The sequence below is a fragment of the Panthera uncia genome, assembly GCF_023721935.1.
Source record: "Panthera uncia isolate 11264 chromosome A3 unlocalized genomic scaffold, Puncia_PCG_1.0 HiC_scaffold_12, whole genome shotgun sequence".
NCBI classification, from domain to species: domain Eukaryota; kingdom Metazoa; phylum Chordata; class Mammalia; order Carnivora; family Felidae; genus Panthera; species Panthera uncia.
The window spans coordinates 40,009,850-40,028,667 of record NW_026057579.1 but is presented as its reverse complement, the minus strand read 5'-3'; the positions used below and the strand labels follow the sequence as shown (position 1 = coordinate 40,028,667).

General features: G+C 65.4%; 2 protein-coding genes across 4 annotated transcripts; one reads left to right on the top strand and one right to left on the bottom strand.

Annotated features, from left to right (window-relative positions):
• The first annotated feature begins 1,406 nt into the window (after nucleotides 1-1,406).
• On the top strand, nucleotides 1,407-8,476 carry SIGIRR (single Ig and TIR domain containing). 2 transcript variants are annotated; one of them, XM_049652650.1, is made up of 10 exons: nucleotides 1,407-1,611; nucleotides 3,314-3,463; nucleotides 4,381-4,579; nucleotides 4,997-5,130; nucleotides 5,289-5,429; nucleotides 5,807-5,950; nucleotides 6,321-6,423; nucleotides 6,490-6,640; nucleotides 6,892-7,081; nucleotides 7,398-8,476. In XM_049652650.1, the coding sequence occupies exons 2-10, from the start codon at nucleotides 3,457-3,459 to the stop codon at nucleotides 7,559-7,561; spliced, it is 1,233 nt and encodes a 410-aa protein (XP_049508607.1). In that variant the 5' UTR covers nucleotides 1,407-1,611; nucleotides 3,314-3,456; the 3' UTR covers nucleotides 7,562-8,476. The 2 variants fall into 2 exon arrangements, with proteins under 2 accessions (XP_049508607.1, XP_049508606.1); XM_049652649.1 differs by having other exon boundaries at nucleotides 3,311-3,463.
• A 212-nt stretch (nucleotides 8,477-8,688) lies between these two features.
• Nucleotides 8,689-17,782, bottom strand: PKP3 (plakophilin 3). Of its 2 annotated transcripts, XM_049652647.1 has the most exons (14): nucleotides 17,622-17,782; nucleotides 15,845-16,040; nucleotides 13,665-13,744; nucleotides 12,900-13,525; nucleotides 12,683-12,806; nucleotides 12,063-12,267; nucleotides 11,549-11,723; nucleotides 10,998-11,115; nucleotides 10,756-10,926; nucleotides 10,495-10,680; nucleotides 9,620-9,773; nucleotides 9,219-9,411; nucleotides 9,054-9,141; nucleotides 8,689-8,843 (listed from the first exon to the last, which is right to left on the bottom strand). In XM_049652647.1, the coding sequence occupies exons 1-14, from the start codon at nucleotides 17,700-17,702 to the stop codon at nucleotides 8,808-8,810; spliced, it is 2,433 nt and encodes an 810-aa protein (XP_049508604.1). In that variant the 5' UTR covers nucleotides 17,703-17,782; the 3' UTR covers nucleotides 8,689-8,807. The 2 variants fall into 2 exon arrangements, with proteins under 2 accessions (XP_049508604.1, XP_049508603.1); XM_049652646.1 differs by lacking the exon at nucleotides 17,622-17,782 and having other exon boundaries at nucleotides 15,845-16,076.
• Between the last annotated feature and the right edge of the window lie 1,036 nt (nucleotides 17,783-18,818).

Genomic DNA, 18,818 nt, shown 5'->3' with positions numbered 1-18,818 from the left:
CCCCCCCCCATAGCCCCCCCCTTCCCCCGCCGTTTCCTGCGCCGAGGGGGCCAGAGCACAAGCAGAAGACCCGGAGCTTTCTAGGAACCCCTGGGGATGGGGGTGCGGGTGGGGTGGGGGGAGGGGAGGGGAGGGGCCGTTCTTGATGGTGCCTGAGGTGACGTGGGCTTGTGGGCGCTCACCTTGGAGCGTGAGCCTGGGGAGGAGGGTGTAGTTTAGAGGAAGAAGGGGGGGGCCCGTCATGGCTGTGAGATGGTGGCACCGGGGACACACACTGAGCAACAGGAAGTCTGGCAGGAACTTGGAGAGGCAGCAAGGCTGCTTGGGACTCTCTGTGTCCTCCCTGGGTACCCCTAGGCCGGTCACTGACGACTGTATGCCGGGTGCTTACGCCATCCGCCTCTGGGCGTCAGGCCCATTGAGGCACCTTCCAGGAGGGGCTGGTAGCAATACCCGCGCGCATCCAGGAAGCTGCAGCTCGGTGGGGAGAGGGTGCGGGCAGGTCTTCCGGTAGTTCTGTGGGACCCTGAGCCCTAGATGCACCATCAGCTGTGGGTCTTGCCAGCCATGGGGTGGGGGTGGGGGTGAGCAGGGCTGGGGCAGGGTCAGAGCAAGGACAAATGAAAGCCAGTACTGAGGGTGGCCCACTGGTGGGCCTCTGCTCTGGGTAGGTGCAAGCAGGGACAGGGCCTGAAGGGGACCCTTGCCCGGTTTCTATGGGTAGTGATGCCAGCCACCGATTTCTGGGCCCTGAGTCCCACGTCAGTCTGGGAGGGAAAGTGACAAAAGGGGGTGCCAGCCGCCTCCCCCCCCCCCCCCCCCCCCCCACAGCTGGGCTCAGAGCCCAGGAACCTCTATTGAGGCCTTTTCTTGTTTCCTTATCTGGAAAAGGGGGGACTGCCTTCCCATCCCAGCCTGAAACTAAGGTCCATGTGATACCACAGCCCCTGCCTGGGCACTGTACGGGGAAAGTGGACCGGGAGCGAGCCCAAAAGCTCTGCTCAAGGCCCCATTACTGGCAGGAATATCCACGGGACTCCCCTCACCCCAGCAGGTCACAGGCCAGATGCACATTGGAGGCTCTCACCATCCTGAGCGTCACTCTGTAGGCTGTGTCTGGGAAGCGGTGACCCTATGCGACTGTGTGCGGGATGACCCTGACTGGGGGGTCTCCCTAGGACCCCCTCACATCACCCGGGGCCCCAGCCTCTCCGCAGCCTCCTCTCCATCGCCCAGGCTTGGCCTCGGGAAGTACACTGCCTCGGTGGGCTGGGGTGGGCCCCGGAGGAAGGAGCCGCTTGACTCCGGAGCGAACAGGAAGAAGTAGAGCAGGCGGGGCAGGGGCGAGAACCACCAACTGCGCGCCTGCCTGGGTGGGGTTTGGGGTCAGGAGAGGATGTGACTGTAAAGCCAGGAAGCTGCAGGGAAAGTTCTGATTAAAACACACACACAAACAAAAGGCAGGTCCTCACTGTGCTTGGCGATGTGCTCTGGGGCCGCGGTGCTGCGGGCCGGACCCGGGGCCCAGCTGAGCACACAGTTTGCTCCCAAGCAAGCGTCAATGACCTCGACGACCGCCATCGCCCCCCAGGAGGAGAGAGCCGGAACCAGGTGACTTCGTGTGCTCCCCCGACAGCCCTGCCGCTCCGCGTGGGCCTGTGTCCCTGCCCTCGGACACCATTCTGACCTGAGGCCGGTCCTCAGAGTCGGCCCGGCCGAGGGGAGGCCCCGCAGCACGTGTAGCCTGCGTGTGCCTGTAAGAGCAGGGGGTGACAGGAGGCTGTGTGCGCGCCATGGGTGGCAAGGGCAGGTGTGAGATGCAGCGGGTGGTGTGGGGTTTGTACAGATGCTCGAGGCCATGCGCCCTGTGGGAGCCGTTGCAAGTACGTGTGTGCTGTGTGTGTGGCCACAAGAGTGCTGGAGGTGCGGGGTGGGGGGGGGGGTGCATGTAGTGCAGGTGTGCATGGGGAGGGGGCTGTGTGTGCACGTGGTGTGCAAAACAGACTATGCAGGGGAGGGTGCGCAGGGGGAGGTTGTGCAGTTTGGCCTGACCTTCCAGGAAGGCGGGAGACTGCCTCCCCGGGGGGAAAAGATCTTAAGAGTTTGAAAGGTGAAAGTGTTACTGCAGGAGTTTCCCTGGGACCCGCCCAGCTGGGGACCCCGGGGAGGGGGTGTGCGCCGCCCCGTCTCCCACAGTCTCCCAGTGGACTGGTTCTGCTTCAAGGACCTTCCCGAGACTGCCCCCCACCAGAGGGCTTCGGGAAGGAACCTCCTCACCAGTTCCCCGCCTGATGCTCCAGCAATCCCCGAGGAAATTGAGCCAGCCGAGCCCAGGGCTCCTGGGGGTGTGGAGGCTGGGCCAGGCCCACGGTGGCATCACCCACGCAGAAGGAATGCAGGGGAGGCTGAGAGACTTGGGGCCCTAGGCGTGGGGAGGACAGCCCTAGGCAGGAGTGGAGTGAGGTCTCAGTAAATACCTGCTGCATCAGCTGGAGCTGCGAGGTGGTGGCCCCAGGCCTCTGGCTCCTGCGCTGGGGGGTTTGGCCCCTCCTTTCAGCCCACGTCGCCCTAGGGCTTTTTGTGTCAGGAGGTACCTGCAGCTGCTCCCAGTCTGGGTTCGGATGGTCCCAGCCCCACAGAGGAGAGGAGGGTCACCCGTGGTGGGGTGGGGGCCTCCCTTGGAGAACTAGACAATGTGGACAAAAGTCTTTGGTTTTGGACATGACAAACGGGGCGGGGGGGGGGGGGACACAGGTGTGGGACCCGGAAGGAGGGGGGACCCACAAGGCCTTCCGGAGCAGACTCAGTCCAGCCAGGCCCCCTCCCTCCTGCCTTGAGGACTGTGGCCTGGCTCAGCTCAGGTGCCCTGTGCCCACACACGCGTGCACACGGGACATGTCCAGGACAAAACGCTACAGCTGGGAGTATGGCTCCGAGTCCAGCAGCCCACACCCACCCCGTGGTGGCAGGCAGGTTGCACGTGACCCTCGGCGCTCAGGGCCCGGGTAAAGCGAGGTCTGCACCCCAGTCCTCCTTGTCTGTGGCGTCCCTATCCCGGGGAATAGTGGGGACACAGCCACGTGCCACCCTATGAGGGGTGCCAGGGGGCCCTCCCTGAGCCATCGCGGTGACACCGGAGCAGGCGAAGGTAAGTCTGAGGGCTCCCCGAGCCCCCTGGGCCGTGCCCACTCCAGCATGAGGTGCCACACATGATGCTGTGCTGGTGTGCCCGGCACCCTCCAGGCAACTGGTGCGAGGTTACATGTTAACTCATCCTGTTCTTGTTTAACTTTCTCCTTTGGGATGGCAGCAGCCTCTGACCCCTCCTGGTGTCCCGACTGACCGGCCACAGAGACAGAGAGCCCCGGGGGACCAGTCTGCTCAGCCAAGGAGCCCTGAGGAGCCGGGGGGGTGGCACCAGTGCCCAGCCTGCCCCGAGAAGGCCCCGGCCAGACCATGGCAGGTAGACGGGTCAGAGAGGGACAGGCACGGACCCCACTCCCACCCCCTGTCCCTCGGGCTGGCTCCATGCTGTGATGTTGTCTGGCCTCCGGCCAGGGGTACAAAGGCCTCTACTCACCCCTCCCACATAGCCCAAGGTCCTGACCCCACAGTTAGGGCAGGCCCTGCGCCTTCTCCTTCCCAAAGCCTCTAGACTATGGTCGTGGAAGTCAGTAAAGCCGAGAGACACTGGAAATGGCAGCTAGTGGGGGGCCCCTGGGGGCAGGATGGGTACGTGTGGGCTACCGAGAGACCACACCACCGAGATGACGGTGGGCTCCTCTCACGTCCCCTGGGACTCTTCGCCCTGATTTAAAGATCAGAAAGCGTAGGTCTCAGGGAGGTGGGAAAGCTTGCTCGTGGCCAACAGAGGAAGGTCCTGGAATCCCATGCTGCCATCCCAGGTGGAAGGAGTGGCACGCTCAGCACCTGTGCCCCCCCAAACCCCTAGTGTTCACATTTGTCGTAGCTCCCCCAGCAGAGGGGCCGGGGGAGGGGTGCAGTGCCTGGCCATTCACCTGGGCGGGAGTCGCAGTTGCCGGCAACAGGTGCACACAGAAAGTGTGGGAGCTGGGCTCATGTCCCGGGTGGATGGGCAGTCAGGTGGGCCCCCTGAGCTGGGGTGGGTCAGCTCAGCTATGACTCTGGCCCCTGCCTTCCAATGTCCTCTGAGGACAGAGCAGCCACATCGAAGGCAGGCAGAACACCCAAGACCCTGCCAGGCCCTGTCCCCTGTGGGACCTGTGCATGGACATGGTGAGGCCACCAAGCATCACATGGCACTGACCGTCTTGTTTTCTTCCTGGCCCACAGACCATCTGTGGTTGGTGGGAGCCCAGCATTCCAGGCATGGCTAATCACTGGGTCCTCTCTCTGCAGGTGTCTGTGACATGGCCCCCAACTTCCTCTCCCCGTCTGGAAACCAGGCCCTGGAGCCTGCCCTGGGCAGTGCGGTCTCCCTGAACTGCACGGCCTGGGTGGTCTCTGGGCCCCACTGTCCCCTGCCCTCAGTCCAGTGGCTGAAAGATGGGCTGCCGCTGGGCAATGGAAGCCACTGTGGCCTCCATGAAGACTCCCGGTAAGAGACTGGGGTGTTCAGGGTCAGGTGACTACCCTGGTTATACCCGTGGCCACCTATACCCTGGTCTATAACCACCTGGACATGGGCAGAGTGCCACTTCTGACACAGACCAAGGGTCAGTGACTGCAGGGACAGATAGCCCCTTGTAGACAGCCCAGGGCCAACGGTGCTAGCACAGTCCTATGGCCTGAATTAGGCACTGACCCCCCAAAACCCAGACCCAAGATCACGTGACTGCCCCAGACAGATCCACACCCCCACCAGGTTTTGGCCCCTTCTCTTAGCTTTTGGCTCAAGGGCTACTCAGGAAGCCCACACCTGCATCCTCCGTGGGTGAGTCCGACAGATGGGATCCAGGGACATCCACTGATGCTCTCAGGCCCCAGGTAAGAGGGTTGGGCCTGTTCTCCCCAGGATCAAGTCCAACTCATCAGAGGTGCTTGTGTCCAGTGTTCTGGGGGTCAACCTGACCAGTGCTGAGGACTATGGGGTCTTCACCTGCTCCATCCGGAATGTTAGCTCCTCCTCCTTCACTCTTTGGAGAGCTGGTGAGTGGGAGTACACTGGGTGGAAGGTGGGAGGCCTGGCGGCGGCGGGGGGGGGGGGGGGGGGGGGGAGGGGGGGAGGGGGGGGGGGCGGGGGAGCCTTGAGGCTTGGAAAATGCCGGGTGGGGGTGGCAGCGGTTCAGACTGCAGCTCTGTCCCAGGCCCAGCTGGCCACCTGGCCGCAGTGCTGGCCTCACTCCTGGTCCTGCTGGCCCTGCTCCTGGCGGCCCTGCTCTATGTGAAGTGTCGACTGAATGTGCTGCTCTGGTACCAAGACGCCTACGGGGAGCTGGAGATGAACGGTGCGTGGGGCCAGGATGGACGAAGAGAATGAATCAGCTATGAGACCTCCCTAGGCTCAGTTTTGGGTGGGCGGGTTGCCCCGGTAAGTGTGGAGGGGGGACCCTGGAGGTCCCTCAGGGGCTCTTGAGCACGCAGTCCAGGAAAGAGGGCAGAGGGCTGGGGTCGGCAGAAGCCAGATAGGCGGCCAGCATCCAGAGCTGGAGGCGGCGTTGTGGGCGTGCGTGCGGGATCTGCCAGGTGGGATCTGCCAGGTAGGCATGCCTGGTCCCCCCAAGCTCGTGGGGAGGGGTTAGAGGACCCGGAATGGGCGGGGGCGGCGGCCAGGGTAGCGGGCCCGGGCCTGGAAAGCTGGGCGCTGACCCTTTGCCGTCCGCAGACGGGAAACTCTACGACGCCTACGTCTCCTACAGCGACAGCCCCGAGGACCGGAAGTTCGTGAACTTCATCCTGAAGCCACAGCTAGAGCGGCGTCGGGGCTACAAGCTCTTCCTGGATGACCGCGACCTCCTGCCACGCGCGGGTACCGCGGGCCCAGCCTGGTGGCCTCGCTCCAGTCCGGAGACCTTGCCCGCCCTCCCATGGCCCCGCCCCGTTCTGGGCCCGGGCCCCGCCCTCCCATAGTACCGCCCCCGTTCCGGGACCGGGCCCGCCCTACGCGGCCCCGCCCCATTCTGGGCTCAGGACCGCCCTCCCATGGTACCACCCTCGTCCCGGGACCGGGCCCGCCCTCCGTGGCCCCGCCCCATCTCCGGGCCCCGCCCCCGTCCGAGACGGGGCCGGCTCTCTGTGGCCCCGCCCCGTTCTGGGCCCGGGCCCGCCCCCCGGGGCCCCGCCCCATCTCCCTCCGGGCCCCGCCCTTCCTCGGCCCCGCCGACGCCTGGTTTTCGCAGAGCCCTCGGCCGATCTCCTGGTGAACCTGAGCCGCTGTCGACGTCTCATCGTGGTGCTGTCGGAAGCATTCCTGGGCCGGGCCTGGTGCAGCCACAGCTTCCGGTGGGTCCCGCGCAGGGTGGGGTGGGCCCCCGCCTCGTCCCCTCCCTGACGGTCCCGCCCGCGCAGGGAGGGCTTGTGCCGGCTACTGGAGCTCACGCGCAGGCCCATATTCATCACCTTCGAGGGCCAGAAGCGCGACCCCGTGCACCCCGCGCTCCGCCTGCTGCGCCAGCACCGCCACCTGGTGACCCTGCTGCTCTGGAAGCCCGGCTCCGTGGTGCGGAGAGGGGCGAGGGGAGGGGCGCCCTAATGGGGATGGTGGTACCGGGCGCCAAGGAGGGGCTCCTCCGTGGGCAGCTCTGTGGTGTGGGGACTTGTGGATGGGACCCCGTGGGGGTGAGGGTTCTGTGGGCTGCTGCCCAGAAGAGGGGCCTCTTTTGAGGCCCCTGGAGCCGGGTGAACGCATGCCTCCAGGTGTGCCCTTTGGGGCCAAGGCGACCAGGCTAACAGCCCAGTCCTGGCCCCCAGGCGCCTTCTTCAGAGTTTTGGAAAGAGCTGCAGCTGGCACTGCCACGGAAGGTGCGGCACAGAGCCATGGAAGGAGACCCCCAGACCCGGCTGCAGGGTGACAAGGACCCCATGCTGATCGTGCAAGGCCACCCACCCGAGGGTCGCACCCTGCACCTGGAGCTGGACCCCGACCCTGAGGGGGACCTGGGTATGCCCACCTGGTCCCACCCCGACCCTGAGAAGCTTGGCCTGGGGCGGAGGGGGTGCACGGGGCTGAGGAGCCCAGAAAGGGGTCCAGGTGGCGGGGACTTCCTCCCTGCAGCCCATAGGTGGGCTTGACCCCCAGCACACCCTCACTGCCTCTTTCCCGGAGGCACGCGGACCCGAGGCCTGCCTGGGAACCTCCAGAACCTCAGATGCCACTATGCAGGAGGGTGAGCAGGGAGTGACCCTCATTCATGGGTCCTAGCAGAAGTCAGGCTGTGGACAGCCCAGCCTCAGGCCCGGTGGTACCCTCTTCCCAGGTGTCCGAGGGCCTATCTTTGGGGAGCCATTAGCTCCACCCCATGCAAGTGGGGTCGCCCTTGGAGAGGGCCGGGGCAGCGAGGTGGATGTCTCGGACCTCGGCTCCCGCAACTACAGTGCCCGCACGGACTTCTACTGCCTGGTGTCCGAGGATGACGTGTAGCCTGCACCCGCCGGAGCGTCAGGATCACCAAGGACAGCTGGGTGCAGGGTGGGGTGGGGTTTTTCTCCTCTCAGCAGGACTACCAGCCATGAGACCTTGAGGGAAGTGGGGGGACTCTAGTGTGCCTCCTTGTGCCAGAAAATAAAGTCCTTTTAGATCCTGCCTGAGCCTCAGCCTCTCCTCTCCTGGGGCAGGAAGGGGCACGTCCATCTCAGGGTCTCCACGGCCCTCAGCCCCTCCCCTTCCTCATCCCCACGGCCACCCAGTCACAGGTCTGGCTGTCCACGCAGTCCCGCCCTCTCTCCAACCTCCATCCTGAGCCAGCTCAGACACATCTCTTAACAGTAGCCTCCTTGGGTCTCTCTGTTTGGGGGCGTGACGGTCCCCAGCCCCGCTCTGATCCACACAGGTCCTGGAGGAGGGGCAGGCCCCTTAGAGTCTGCAGGTTCTGAGCTTTGCAGAAGAAGCCTTTTGTTGTAAAATGTGAGTGGGAGGGAGCTTCACCACCAAATGTCCTGGTTTGGTGAGATGGGTTCCCAGGGCTCAGTCAGACGGTGCAAGTCCCTGGTCAGGACACCCCCAGGTCCAGCGAGGCAGGGCAGAGACAAGTGTTGGGTGTGGACGGCCCAGCAGGGCAGCACCTCAGCCAGGGGAGGTCACAACTCTCCCAGGAGTGGCCACCCCTCTGCACACACGGTCCCCAACACTGCTGCGTTTGTGCCTCGGTCGGCCCCTGGGCTGCCTCTGCTGTCTGCCCTGGTCCCTCCAGTTCTCTCCCCACTGGATACTCTTGTCCTGGTCCTGGGCATTCTGACCTGGAGAAGCATCTGAGTGACTCGGGGTGAGTATCATCAGGGGCAGGCGCGGCTATGCTCAGGGACGCTGCTGAGTCCCTGGCTTGGACCCCCAGGTCGAGCCAGCCGAAGAAACTTGCAGGGCTGTGTCCATAGCTATCTTTATTCCCAGCACTGACAGTTCACCACCTCTGCCCAATGACCCGGTCACCACCCCACACACCGAGCAGCCTCAAGCCCTGCCCTACCCCTGCCCTATAGAAGCCAAATCCCTAGAACAGCGCCCCCATGCCCTCCCTGGTGCCTGGGCCCCTGCAAAGTGGCACATGGGGCTCCCGTGAGAGGCCCCGGGCCATCAGCCTTCTCCGCCAGGCTGGCCAGCGAGCAGCGCAGAGCTGAGCCTATCCCTTGGAGGCTAGGCGACGTTGCATCCTCCTCCAGGAAGGCCTCACCTATGGGCCCAGGAAGTCCTCCTTTCGATAGCCTTTCTGCAGTGGACAGGGGGGCCCAGAGTCAGGGTTCCTGCCCGCGGGCCCTGTGGTCCCCATGCCCCACTCCTCCCTGGGTCTCTGGTCTCCTTTCTCATGTTCCCCACTTCCCGAGTCTCCTGTTCCACGTGAGTTGCCAGGTCTGTTCCCTGCCACCCGATGTCCCGCCCCCGGGGCCGGCCCTGCCTGCCCTGGGTCGCCAGAACATACCGCCCGGAAGTCTCGGTGGAGCTTGCTGTATTGCCACAGGTTGGCCAGGAGGCTGGAGGCTGCTCGGGAGGACTTCTCACTGTCGGGGCTGGGGTGGGGCGGGAAGGGCAGGGGTCAGCAGGAGGACAGGCTAGGCCGCGAGGGAGGGTGCTGGAGGGGCCTCACCTGTCCCGCTTCTTCTTGATGAAGACCAGCTTTCGGAGCCCGTCAAAATAGAGCAAGTCTCGGGCAGCGACGGGACTGGCCACCACCAGGTTGTTGAGCACGGCTATGATGTTGACCAGCACGTCGGCGGGGGGACACTTCTCGCCCACGCTGCCCGGCAGCTTCTCGATCAGGTGACTCACCACCTTGGTGGCTGCCGGGAGGCCGGGAGGTGGGGAGGTCAGGAAGGCAGCCTCCACTCCTGGCCGCCTGCCCACCCCCCGTTCCGCACCCCCCATCTATCCGCTCAGCTCTAGCTTGCCAGGGGCTCGCCCCAAACGGGCAGCAGGAAAGAAACTCAGGGGTGAGCCCAGCTAGGCACGGTGAGGGCAGAGCCCGGGCTGCGGGGTGGCCGGACTCACACATCTCGTCCTTGTTTCTGGCATTCCGAGACAGGTTTCGGATGAGGCCAGTCAGCGAGCGGAGCTGGTGGTGGTCAGCGGTCCGAACCCGGTCGAGCAGTGGGTTCAGGACGCGCTCCTGCTCTAGAGCCAGGCGGCTCAGCACGCCCGCCCACTGCGGGTAGGAGAGGAGCTGGTGAGCGCCGCGGGTTGGGGCTCTTCTCTGTCCGTGTCCCTCTCCCTCCCCAAAACCCTGAGGCAGGACTGGACCCCACCGTCTCTCACCTGCTCTGTTCTTTCTGCTTCTGCCCTCACAGCCCAGCCAGGAGCCTCATCACGTGTGACTTGGGTCAGCCCCTTCTCAGCTCACGCCTCTCCCTAAACCCTCAGGGATCCTGGGGGCCTGTCCCGTCTGGGACACTGGCCTCACACTCCTGGCTGCCCCTCCTGTCCCCTGCCTCTTGCACCCCTGGCAGCGTCCTGTCTCCTCGGTGTCCCCTGCCTCCTGCACCCCTGGCTGCGTGTCCTGTCCCCTCCTGTGTCCCCTGCGTCTCACACCCCTGGCGGCACGTCCTGTCCCCTCCGGTGTCCCCTGCCTCTCGCATCCCTGGCTGAGTGTCCTGTCCCCTCTGGTGTCCCCTGCCTCTCACACCCCTGGCTGCGTGTCCTGTCCCCTCCAGTGTCCCCTGCCTCTCGCACCCCTGGCAGCGTCCTCTCCCCTCCGGTGTCCCCTGCCTCTCGCACCCCTGGCGGCACGTCCTGTCCCCTCGGTCTTGGGTTTTGGCTCATTCACCTGGCTGTGTTCATCCCGCTCCAACAGACTAAACTGGAAAGCTCCTGCACCCTCCTCATTCACCCTTCGTGTCCCCAGTGCAAGGCCACACGTGGGTCCTCACCCTGCGGTCGCCCGCAGTGATGTTCTGCAGTGCTCCCGCGGCTGCCTCGGTCGTGTGTGGGTTGAGTTCACAGCGCTGCAGCAGCCGGTTGTACAGCCCCACGATCTGGGGGCTCCACAGCCACTCAAGACCCTTGGGGTCCTTAGACACCTCGGCGAAGGTCAGTGCATCAGCCGTGAGGGGCAGCTGGGTGGGAGGTGTGGAGGGTCAGCTGGGTTCGGGCCGGGGGCCCTGCTCCCAGCTGCCCAGGCCCGCGCCCACCTCTCGAAGCCGCCGGCTCTGCGGCGTGAAGCAGCCCACCACCTCGCCGGGTGGCGCCCCAGCCGTGTCCCTGCGGCCCCGGCCCTCGAGCCGCTGCAGGGCGGAGGGCGGCATCTCATCGTACAGGCGGTAGGACAGGTTCCTCAGCACGCACACGGCGTTCTCCACACTCTGCAGGGGGCGGACCGTGGTCAGCGTGGGCCAGAACCCCCCAGGACCTTTCGGCAGTGGCCGCCCCTCACCTTGTCCTCACACTTGCCCACGTCCAGGGCGTGGTTGATGTAGGTGACCAGGGCATCCACCAGCCCGTGGCACTCACGCATCTTCTGGCGAGTGGCCTGGGAAGCTGAGCTGAGGTTCCTGCGGACGGAGGCAGACCGGGGACCCCCCCAGTGGGAACCAGTCCCAAGGGCCGAGCCCTTGAGCCCCAGTCACCTCCTTGCCCTGAGCTGGGCCCCGCCCTCTGGCCCCTGCAGCCCCTCTGCATGCCCATCCCCCCCTCCCGCCAAGTGTCCAGAGTGGAGGGGAGCCTGTGGACCCCAGGGCCTGCTGCCACCTGACATATCACCGCTCTGCCTGGGACCAGCTGCCTGTCCCACTTCTGTGCCAGCACCCGTACCTTGCGTGGCCGGTCTGCTTCTGCCTGCCGCCCTGGCCAGCCCCACCCTGCCATTCAGACCTGGGACTCAAGTGCCCCTTCTCCAGGCCTCCCCTGCCCCCTTCCAGGCACCCCGTTCTTTCCCCACGGCCACCGTCTTAGCCTCTCTCTCTGCTGCCCCCCGCCCCGGCGCACCTGAGGAAGCCCGTGGCATTATAGAAGATTTCAGCCTCAGAGGCATTCTGCTGGATGAGGGGTGGTCCTCCGGCCCCCGAGAGGGGGCTCAGCACCAGGTCGGTGAGCTGTTCCAGTGTGTCCCTGGCCAGGCGATCCTTCAGATGGTCACTGGAGGACAGGTTCCACAGGATCCCTGGGGCAGGCGGGGCCGTGGCCACGGTCAGCAGTCGCCCACTGGTCCCCTCCAGCCCCTCCAGGGAGGGTGGGGATGAGGACCCCAACCTCTCCCAGGGCCCCTCCTGGCGTTTGGAGCCTCGCTCGAGAGCCCCATGGGGAGAGCCTGCATACAACCTACAGGTCACGGGGCTGTGACACAGCCGAGAGACAATGCTTGGGGACACGGGGCCTGGGGGCTGGAGGCTAGCTGCACACATATGGCACAAGAACAGTCGGGACCAATGGAAGTGGCGGGGACAGAGGAACAGAGAACGGAGGGAGGGAAGGAGAGGGCTGGCGTGTGCTGGCAGGGCACCTGTGACGTTCTTGCGCAGCTCGTCGTCATGTTCACGCAGCGTGCGCAGCAGCTCGAAGATGCCGTTCTCCTCCACCAGGGCCAGCTTGTTGTCCGCGTTGTCGTAGATGAGGTTGCGCATGGCGCCCGTGGCGTGGCGTTGCACCTCCTGGTTGGCGTGGTTGAAGAGCTTCACCAGCCTGGGCACAGCCTGAAGGCTGCGGGCCTGCACGCACAGGCACGCGGGTGTGAGCAACGTGCGCACAGGCGTGTGCAGACGGGTGCAAGTACGGGAGGGCGTGTGCTGGTGACGGAGACGTGCAGGTGTACGCAGGCGTGTCAGGCGTGTGCAGGGGTGCGCAGGTGTCTTTAGATGTGTGCAGATGCGTGTAGGTGTGCGCAGGTGTGTGCAGAGGCACGCAGCTGTACTTGTACGTATGCACATCACTTCCTCCTGCCCCTCGTCTGCCGGGGAGGCTCTGGGCCAAAGGGGGGTCTGCCTGCCCAGTCAGCGTGGGGACCGTTGAGGGGTGGTTAGGGACCGGAGATTAATGACAAGTGGGAGGATCACCGAGGGTGGTAGGCAGGGGTGTTCACGGACCAGTGGGCCACAGGTGGCACCAGCGGGGGCGGTCGGTCACCTGCTTCTTGGCTGCCGCGTCGCTATAGCACTTGTGCTGGATGTAGGCTGCTCCCAGCACCTGCAGGTTGGGGTCTGAGGCCATGAGGTACTTGACTGCTGAGGGCAGGTCGATGTCGTCAAATCTGCAGGGACGGGGGCCGGGAGGGGTCAGGCTGACCCCGGGGCCGGGCCAGGGCCGTGGCAGAAGTCCCCTCCCCAAGCCAGGCCCAGCTCACCCGCTGCTGAGCCTCTGCAGGGTGCGGTGGCCACCGTAGCTGTCCAGTCCACGCACATCCGGCAGGTGGCTGGAGTCGGCCAGGCTCAGGCTGAGGCTGCGCACAGACGGTGCTCGGGCCACAGGCTCCGGGACACCCCCTGGGGCCACCCCGGCCACGCCTCGGCTGCGGTGGCCGCTCTGGAATCGCTGCAGGGTCCGCATGGCCGGCGCACGGATGGTCCGGCTGGGCGGCCCCTCAGCGGCTCCCGGCCAGTCCAAGCCCCCTGACCGGCCAGAGCTGGCCTGGCGCTCGTAGCCAAAGGCCCTGTAGGCGGAGGCAGCTGGGGGCTCCAGCTGCTCGGATACCACGCTGTAGCGGTCATCCAGGCCCCCGGCCCCTAGCCTCAGCGAGCGCAGGGACAACGTGTCGTAGTCCACCCGGCTCCCCGCCCCCCCACGCTCGTGGAAGGACGTGGGCCGGGTAGGCATGGGTGCGGCAGGCTGGGCTCCCCCGTACCCCGCGACCCCAAAGGCGCTGCCCCCGTTGTGGGCAGAGCTCAGCCTCCGACTAGAGCTCAGATCCACAGCTGAGCGGGAGGACCAGGAGGCCGGGCTGTAGGCAGGCTTGGCAACGGGCCGGAAGGTCTGCAGGGCAGGGAGGAGAGCAGCGAGTGGGTGCTGGGGGCTCACCTGGCACCAGCCCCTCTCCCTGACCCTGCAGCTCCCAGCTTCCCCCAGAGCCTCCCCCACGAGCCTCTCCTGAGGCTGGAGAGAGTGTACTCACAGAGACGTTGTCCCCACCGAGGCTCTGAGAGCGCGAGCTGAAGCCAGACTGCAGGGTGTGGTAGTGACCGCGGGATGTGCCTGCCGACAGGGACAGTGGTGGCCTGGCTGGGCCAGATGTCTCATGGGTCTCCTCCGCTTGTGGGTCAACCCTGTTCGGACCTCTCCCACAGCCCCCTGCCCCTCCAGCTGTGCTGGGGGATGGGCACGCTCACCCCCCCCCCCCCCCACCCCCGACCCCCTGGCTGCCTGGGAAGTGTGCCGGGACTCCATCAACTCTCTAGTCCCTGCCAGGACACACACCTGACCCCCTCCTCCAGGAAGCCACACTGACCTCTGTGAGCCCGTCCTTTGCTGTGGCCACACGGGAGTGATGCCACACTCGCCAAGGACACACAGTTCCCTGTCCCACCTGGAAAAGCCACGCCCGCCCCATCCAGCCACACAGAAACTGAGGCTGCTGGCGCCAGCCCGACTCTGTGGTGAGTGGACAGACAGGGGGGGGTGGGTGAAGGGTGGAGAGATGGCAGAGGAGGAGGAGGGAGGGCTGGTCGGACCGTTGGAAGGAGGGGTGGATGGACAGATGGATGGCTGGTTTGATAGACAACAGGTGCATGAGCTGGAAACACTGAGGACGGTTGGGTGAAGGTCAGACCAAGGCAGAGCAGGGGGACGGACTGGGGTGAGGTGGCTCCGGCGTCTCTGGACAGGGAGGAGGTGCCCGGAGGGGATCAGCCTCTGCCAGGGTCCCTGCTAGGGCCATATCTTGGGGGAGAAGAGTCACATGTCCCCAGAGAGCCTAGGCAGGGTGAGTGGCTGAAAGGACTCATGATGTGAGTGAAGGGAGGGGGCCTCAGCCCCTCCCCCGGCCTCTTCCAACTAGGTCTGGGGGGCTCCCCTCCCAGTACATTCCCCAGACCCGCCCTGGTTAATGAGGCTTCTGGGCAGGGGCTATTAACCCTTTGACGCTAGTGAGGCTCAGCCTGGGGGGACACACCCCCAGCCTGGGGACCTTACTCCCACCCCCAAATTATAATCCTCCCCCTAATTGGCAGGGTAGCCAGGGTGGTAATTAACCCTTCCCTGCTCCCTCCTCCACCCCATGACCCCTGGGCACCCAACTACTTAGCCACCAGCAAGGCTGAGGCCCAGGGAGGAGAGGACCCAGGAATCCAGGCTGCTCTGGCAGGCCCCTATGCTGGCTGACCCTCTCCCCCCGTGTCTGGCCAGCATCTGGAGACCTGTCCTGGGAAAGGGCCCTCTAAAGGTCACGTGAACCACTGTGGAACTGGTGTCTTGGCTCCTGACATCCTGGGAAGTTCACCTTACTATCTAACCTTGATCCCTGTTGCTGCAGTCTGGCCAGGGAGGAAATGGCATTTCTAGAACAACTGCTCTGAACTCACTGTGTTTGTGGGATCCTTTAACAGGCATGCGCCCACATGCACACACACACATCCACACACACATGCATGCACACTCACGCATTTGCTCTCGAACTCACACACACGCTGGTAGAGCCGGGGTTCCGACACAGGGCGGTCTGCCCGCACCGAGGGGGCACTCCCCCACCTGATGTTCTCGGGAATAATATCTGGGTCACTCCTGCGGGCCCCTCACCCCCACCCCGCCGCAATTCCACAGGGAGACCCCGGTCCAGACAGGCAGGTGGCTCCGGTCCAGGCTTCCCAGACCCGCCCCCTCACGTTTCTGTCTGCTTATTCCCTTGGGGCCTGGAGGGTGGTGGGGAGGGACGCTGGAGTCTGGGTGTCTGTGTCTCAGGGTGTTTGTGTCTTAGTGGGACTGACGTGTATGTCTGCGCGCCCGAGGCCGCGTGCGAGCCTGTGTTACGTGGGACCGGACGTGTGCCCGGTCCCGTTTCGCCGACAGAGGCAGGCCCGGGTGGCCTGCCATGTGCCGACGGCGGCGCTCGGGGCGGAAGGGGCGGCGGGGCCCGAGCTCGGGGGTCCCTGCCGGCTGGTGGGAGGCCGCACCCATGCCTTCTCCCACACCTGGCGGGCGGGGCGGGTGACTCAGTGCGAGGCCTCGGTGAGTCAGGGCGCTGAACCCCATGCCGGCTCTACCCCGGCCTCTGGCCCTCGTACCGCCACACCCACCGAGGCCACCTCTGCCCACTGCCGTTCCCGCTGCCCGGCACCCACCCTGCAGGCGCCCGCTTACCTCTGGCCACCTCGGTGGCGCCCTCGGGCTCCGCCGCCCCGTTGTGCCGAGCCTGCCGGCCCAGCTGCAGGAGGCGGGCGCAGACCTGCTCCTGGACGCGGGCCGCCCGCAGCCGCTCAGCGTCGGGCCCCTCTGCGCCCCGGCGGTCCAGCTGCAGGTCGGAGGGCAGCGCCAGGGAGCACACGCCGGCCTCGGGCTGCAGGGCCGACAGCAGGAAGTTACCGTCCTGCATGGCGGCAGGCGTGCGGGGCTGGGTGTGCGCCCGGCCTGGGCCGCCGGGCCTCCTCGGCCTGAGCAGTCTTCACCGTCCCGTCCCCGAAGTCCCCTCCCCACTGGCCTCGCCCAGAGCCAGCCTGGAGACAGACGCCTGCCCAGCCCTGAGCTTGGCTGGGGGCGGGGACACCTGGGCCAGGTGAGAGGGAGGGGCCACCACCAGCTTAAGGTGGAATTTGGGCGGAAGAACAGGCCCCGCGTCCCGGCCTGGCCTCCCCGTTCCTTCCGCCTGTTCCGGGACGGGGCGGCAGGGTCCGGGCCCATCTGGGTTCCCCGGCCACAGTGGGACCTTTGGGGCAGGGGCGGGACAATCAGGCCCCACTGTCCTGAGTGTCAGGGAAGGGCCAGGTTAGGTCACTGGGGAACCTACGGCCAGCCACCTCCAGGAGTCTGAAGGGAGGGATCTTCCCTCCCTGGGTGACTGGGGGCCCTGAGCCAGGCAGGGGTCAGCATCCTGGGTCACTATTAGGAATCAGGGGTCGATGCTAAGGGTGAGGACTGAGGACAAAGGGCTTGGGGTGGGGGAGCTTTCGGGTAGAAGAGGGCCCCATGGACCTTGATCTTTGGTGCCCAGGAGACCCCAGAAGCATACAGATAGACTTGGCCCACACCCTAGTCTTGTGACCCTCTGGATCTCTGTCCTGTAGACCCCAGAAGTTGCCCCCATCTCCCCAACTTCTGCAGAGGCCTCCAAAGGGCTGGCTTGGCCCTCTCTCTCACCCCTCCCTGGCTTCTGCCCCCCAGGCTGTGAGGCAGAAGGCCATTCCCTACATGTGAGTCAGGGCTCAGCTCAACAGAGCTCTGATGGGGCAGGGTAGGCAGGACTGCCACAAGGCATTGACTCAGAGCCCCCCCCTCCGCCCCCCCCTCCCCCGTCCAGGCTGGGGGTGCAGGAGCAGAGGCTGTGTCAGCGGAGGAAGAACCCAGGAGTCTGGCAGAACAGTGATTAGGAGAGGTCGGCATCAGGGGTGGGGAGGGGGGCCCGGGCCTATCAGGGTTTGCCCCCAGAAAGTCTCCCTGGGGTGCTCCCATCCAGCTGGACCAGCATGCTGCAAGGCCTCCTGGGTAGGCCTGGAGTGAATCTAGGATAGGCCCTTGGTGGATGGAGTAGGGGCAAGGGGTGAGCTGGGCAGGGCTGGAGGGGTGGAGGGGTTGAGTGGCTTCAGGTACCTCCTGGGGCCCCCTTGAGGAGTCACTGTGGGGCCCACCCTAACAGCCTCCTCTCTCCCATGGGAGTCCCTTACCCTGGCCCCTGAAGACAACTGCCTTAATCTGCAATCAGTCTTTTCAGGGGATGTAGCCCCAGGTGGGGATGGTGGATGGGGGCCTGGGGGTGAGGAGGGAGGTCAGGGTCAGAAGGCAGGCCTAGGGGTGAGGTCAGTGCTGGAGAGGAGGGGGCAGGGTGGGGACAGGCTCAAAGGGGAGGGGAGGGTCCTCGGAAAGGTCAAGGTGAAGCCTGGGGTGGGACTGCCGGCCGAGGTGGGCGCTCGGGTGGGAGACCTACCGTGCTGGGGGTCTGGATCCTGCAGGCTCCATGGCTCAACCCGGAGGCCACTGCTACAGGCAGAGGGGTCCTGGACTCCATCCCAGGCCCAGCGCGTCCGTCTGGGGCGGCCTCTCACTGCAGGACGGGACTGTGGGGGCACCAGGAGGGCGGGGTGGGAACGCCCGCACGCCTAGCTCATCAGACCGGTTGCTTCCCTGGGAGACGTGTTTTGTGTGGAAAAATCCTGGGAGACAAGTTTGTGCGGCGCTGAGCTCACCTGAAGGCACACGCCTGGCACGGGCCTGGGGCCCGCCCTCCATCTGGGGTCTACCTGGGCCCACCTGGGGCCCTGCCTGGGGAACCAGCCTCGAGGCTGCAGGTAGGGGTTCAAAGGGCTTGTGGGGTAGCCCCAGGGGTAAGCCGGGTCAGCCGGGGCTGCAGAGGAGCGGAGGGGGCTTTGCTGGGGTGGCACGGCTGGCTCCCACTGCCCCAAAGCTGTGCTGAGCATCCCTGAGGATATGTGGACCCCTCCCCCACCGTGGACCTCTTACCTCTGTGGCCCAGCGTTCCTAGGAAGTCTGGGATTCTGGGCGCTGTAACCACCGCAGGGCCAGGGGGCTGGCTGTGGCCCAGACCTGTTACCAGCACTCTGAAGCCCAGGCTGGGAGCCACATCTGGCCTCTGCAACCAGCCTTCTGCTCTGTCCTCCTCAGAGTTCCCCTTTCCCTGTAGTGCAACGAAGATTCAAGCCTAGGCTTGATGGTAGGCTTCCTGGAGGAGGTGGGTTTGTGGCAAATGGAAGATCCATCTAGGGAGCTTAGAAAACAGATAGGGCCGTTTGTGGAGCAGGGCCTGGGAACCCGCGTCTAACCCTCCAGATGGCTATGGTGCATCATCAGTGTTGAGAACCTGAGGCCTGGGGCCTCCACGGGGGAGTAAGTTAGGCTCTCACTTGGGAGGTGGGCAGCTCCTGGGGGAGCCTGGACTCTGCTCTGGGGAGTTCGAAGGAAAGGCTGTGGCAGCTTGAGTGGGGTGACTTAGCATTTATACTCCTCCATTGCACTGGGCATAGAGGATGTGCCAGGTGGTCGACTGGAGGTGGGGACCCCCAGGCGGCTGTTGGAAAAACCTCTGGAAGAGGAGCGGGGGACAAAAATCAGGGGGCAAGGGATGGGGAGGCCTCCAGGGCTCAGTGCCAGAGTGGAGGGAGGGGGT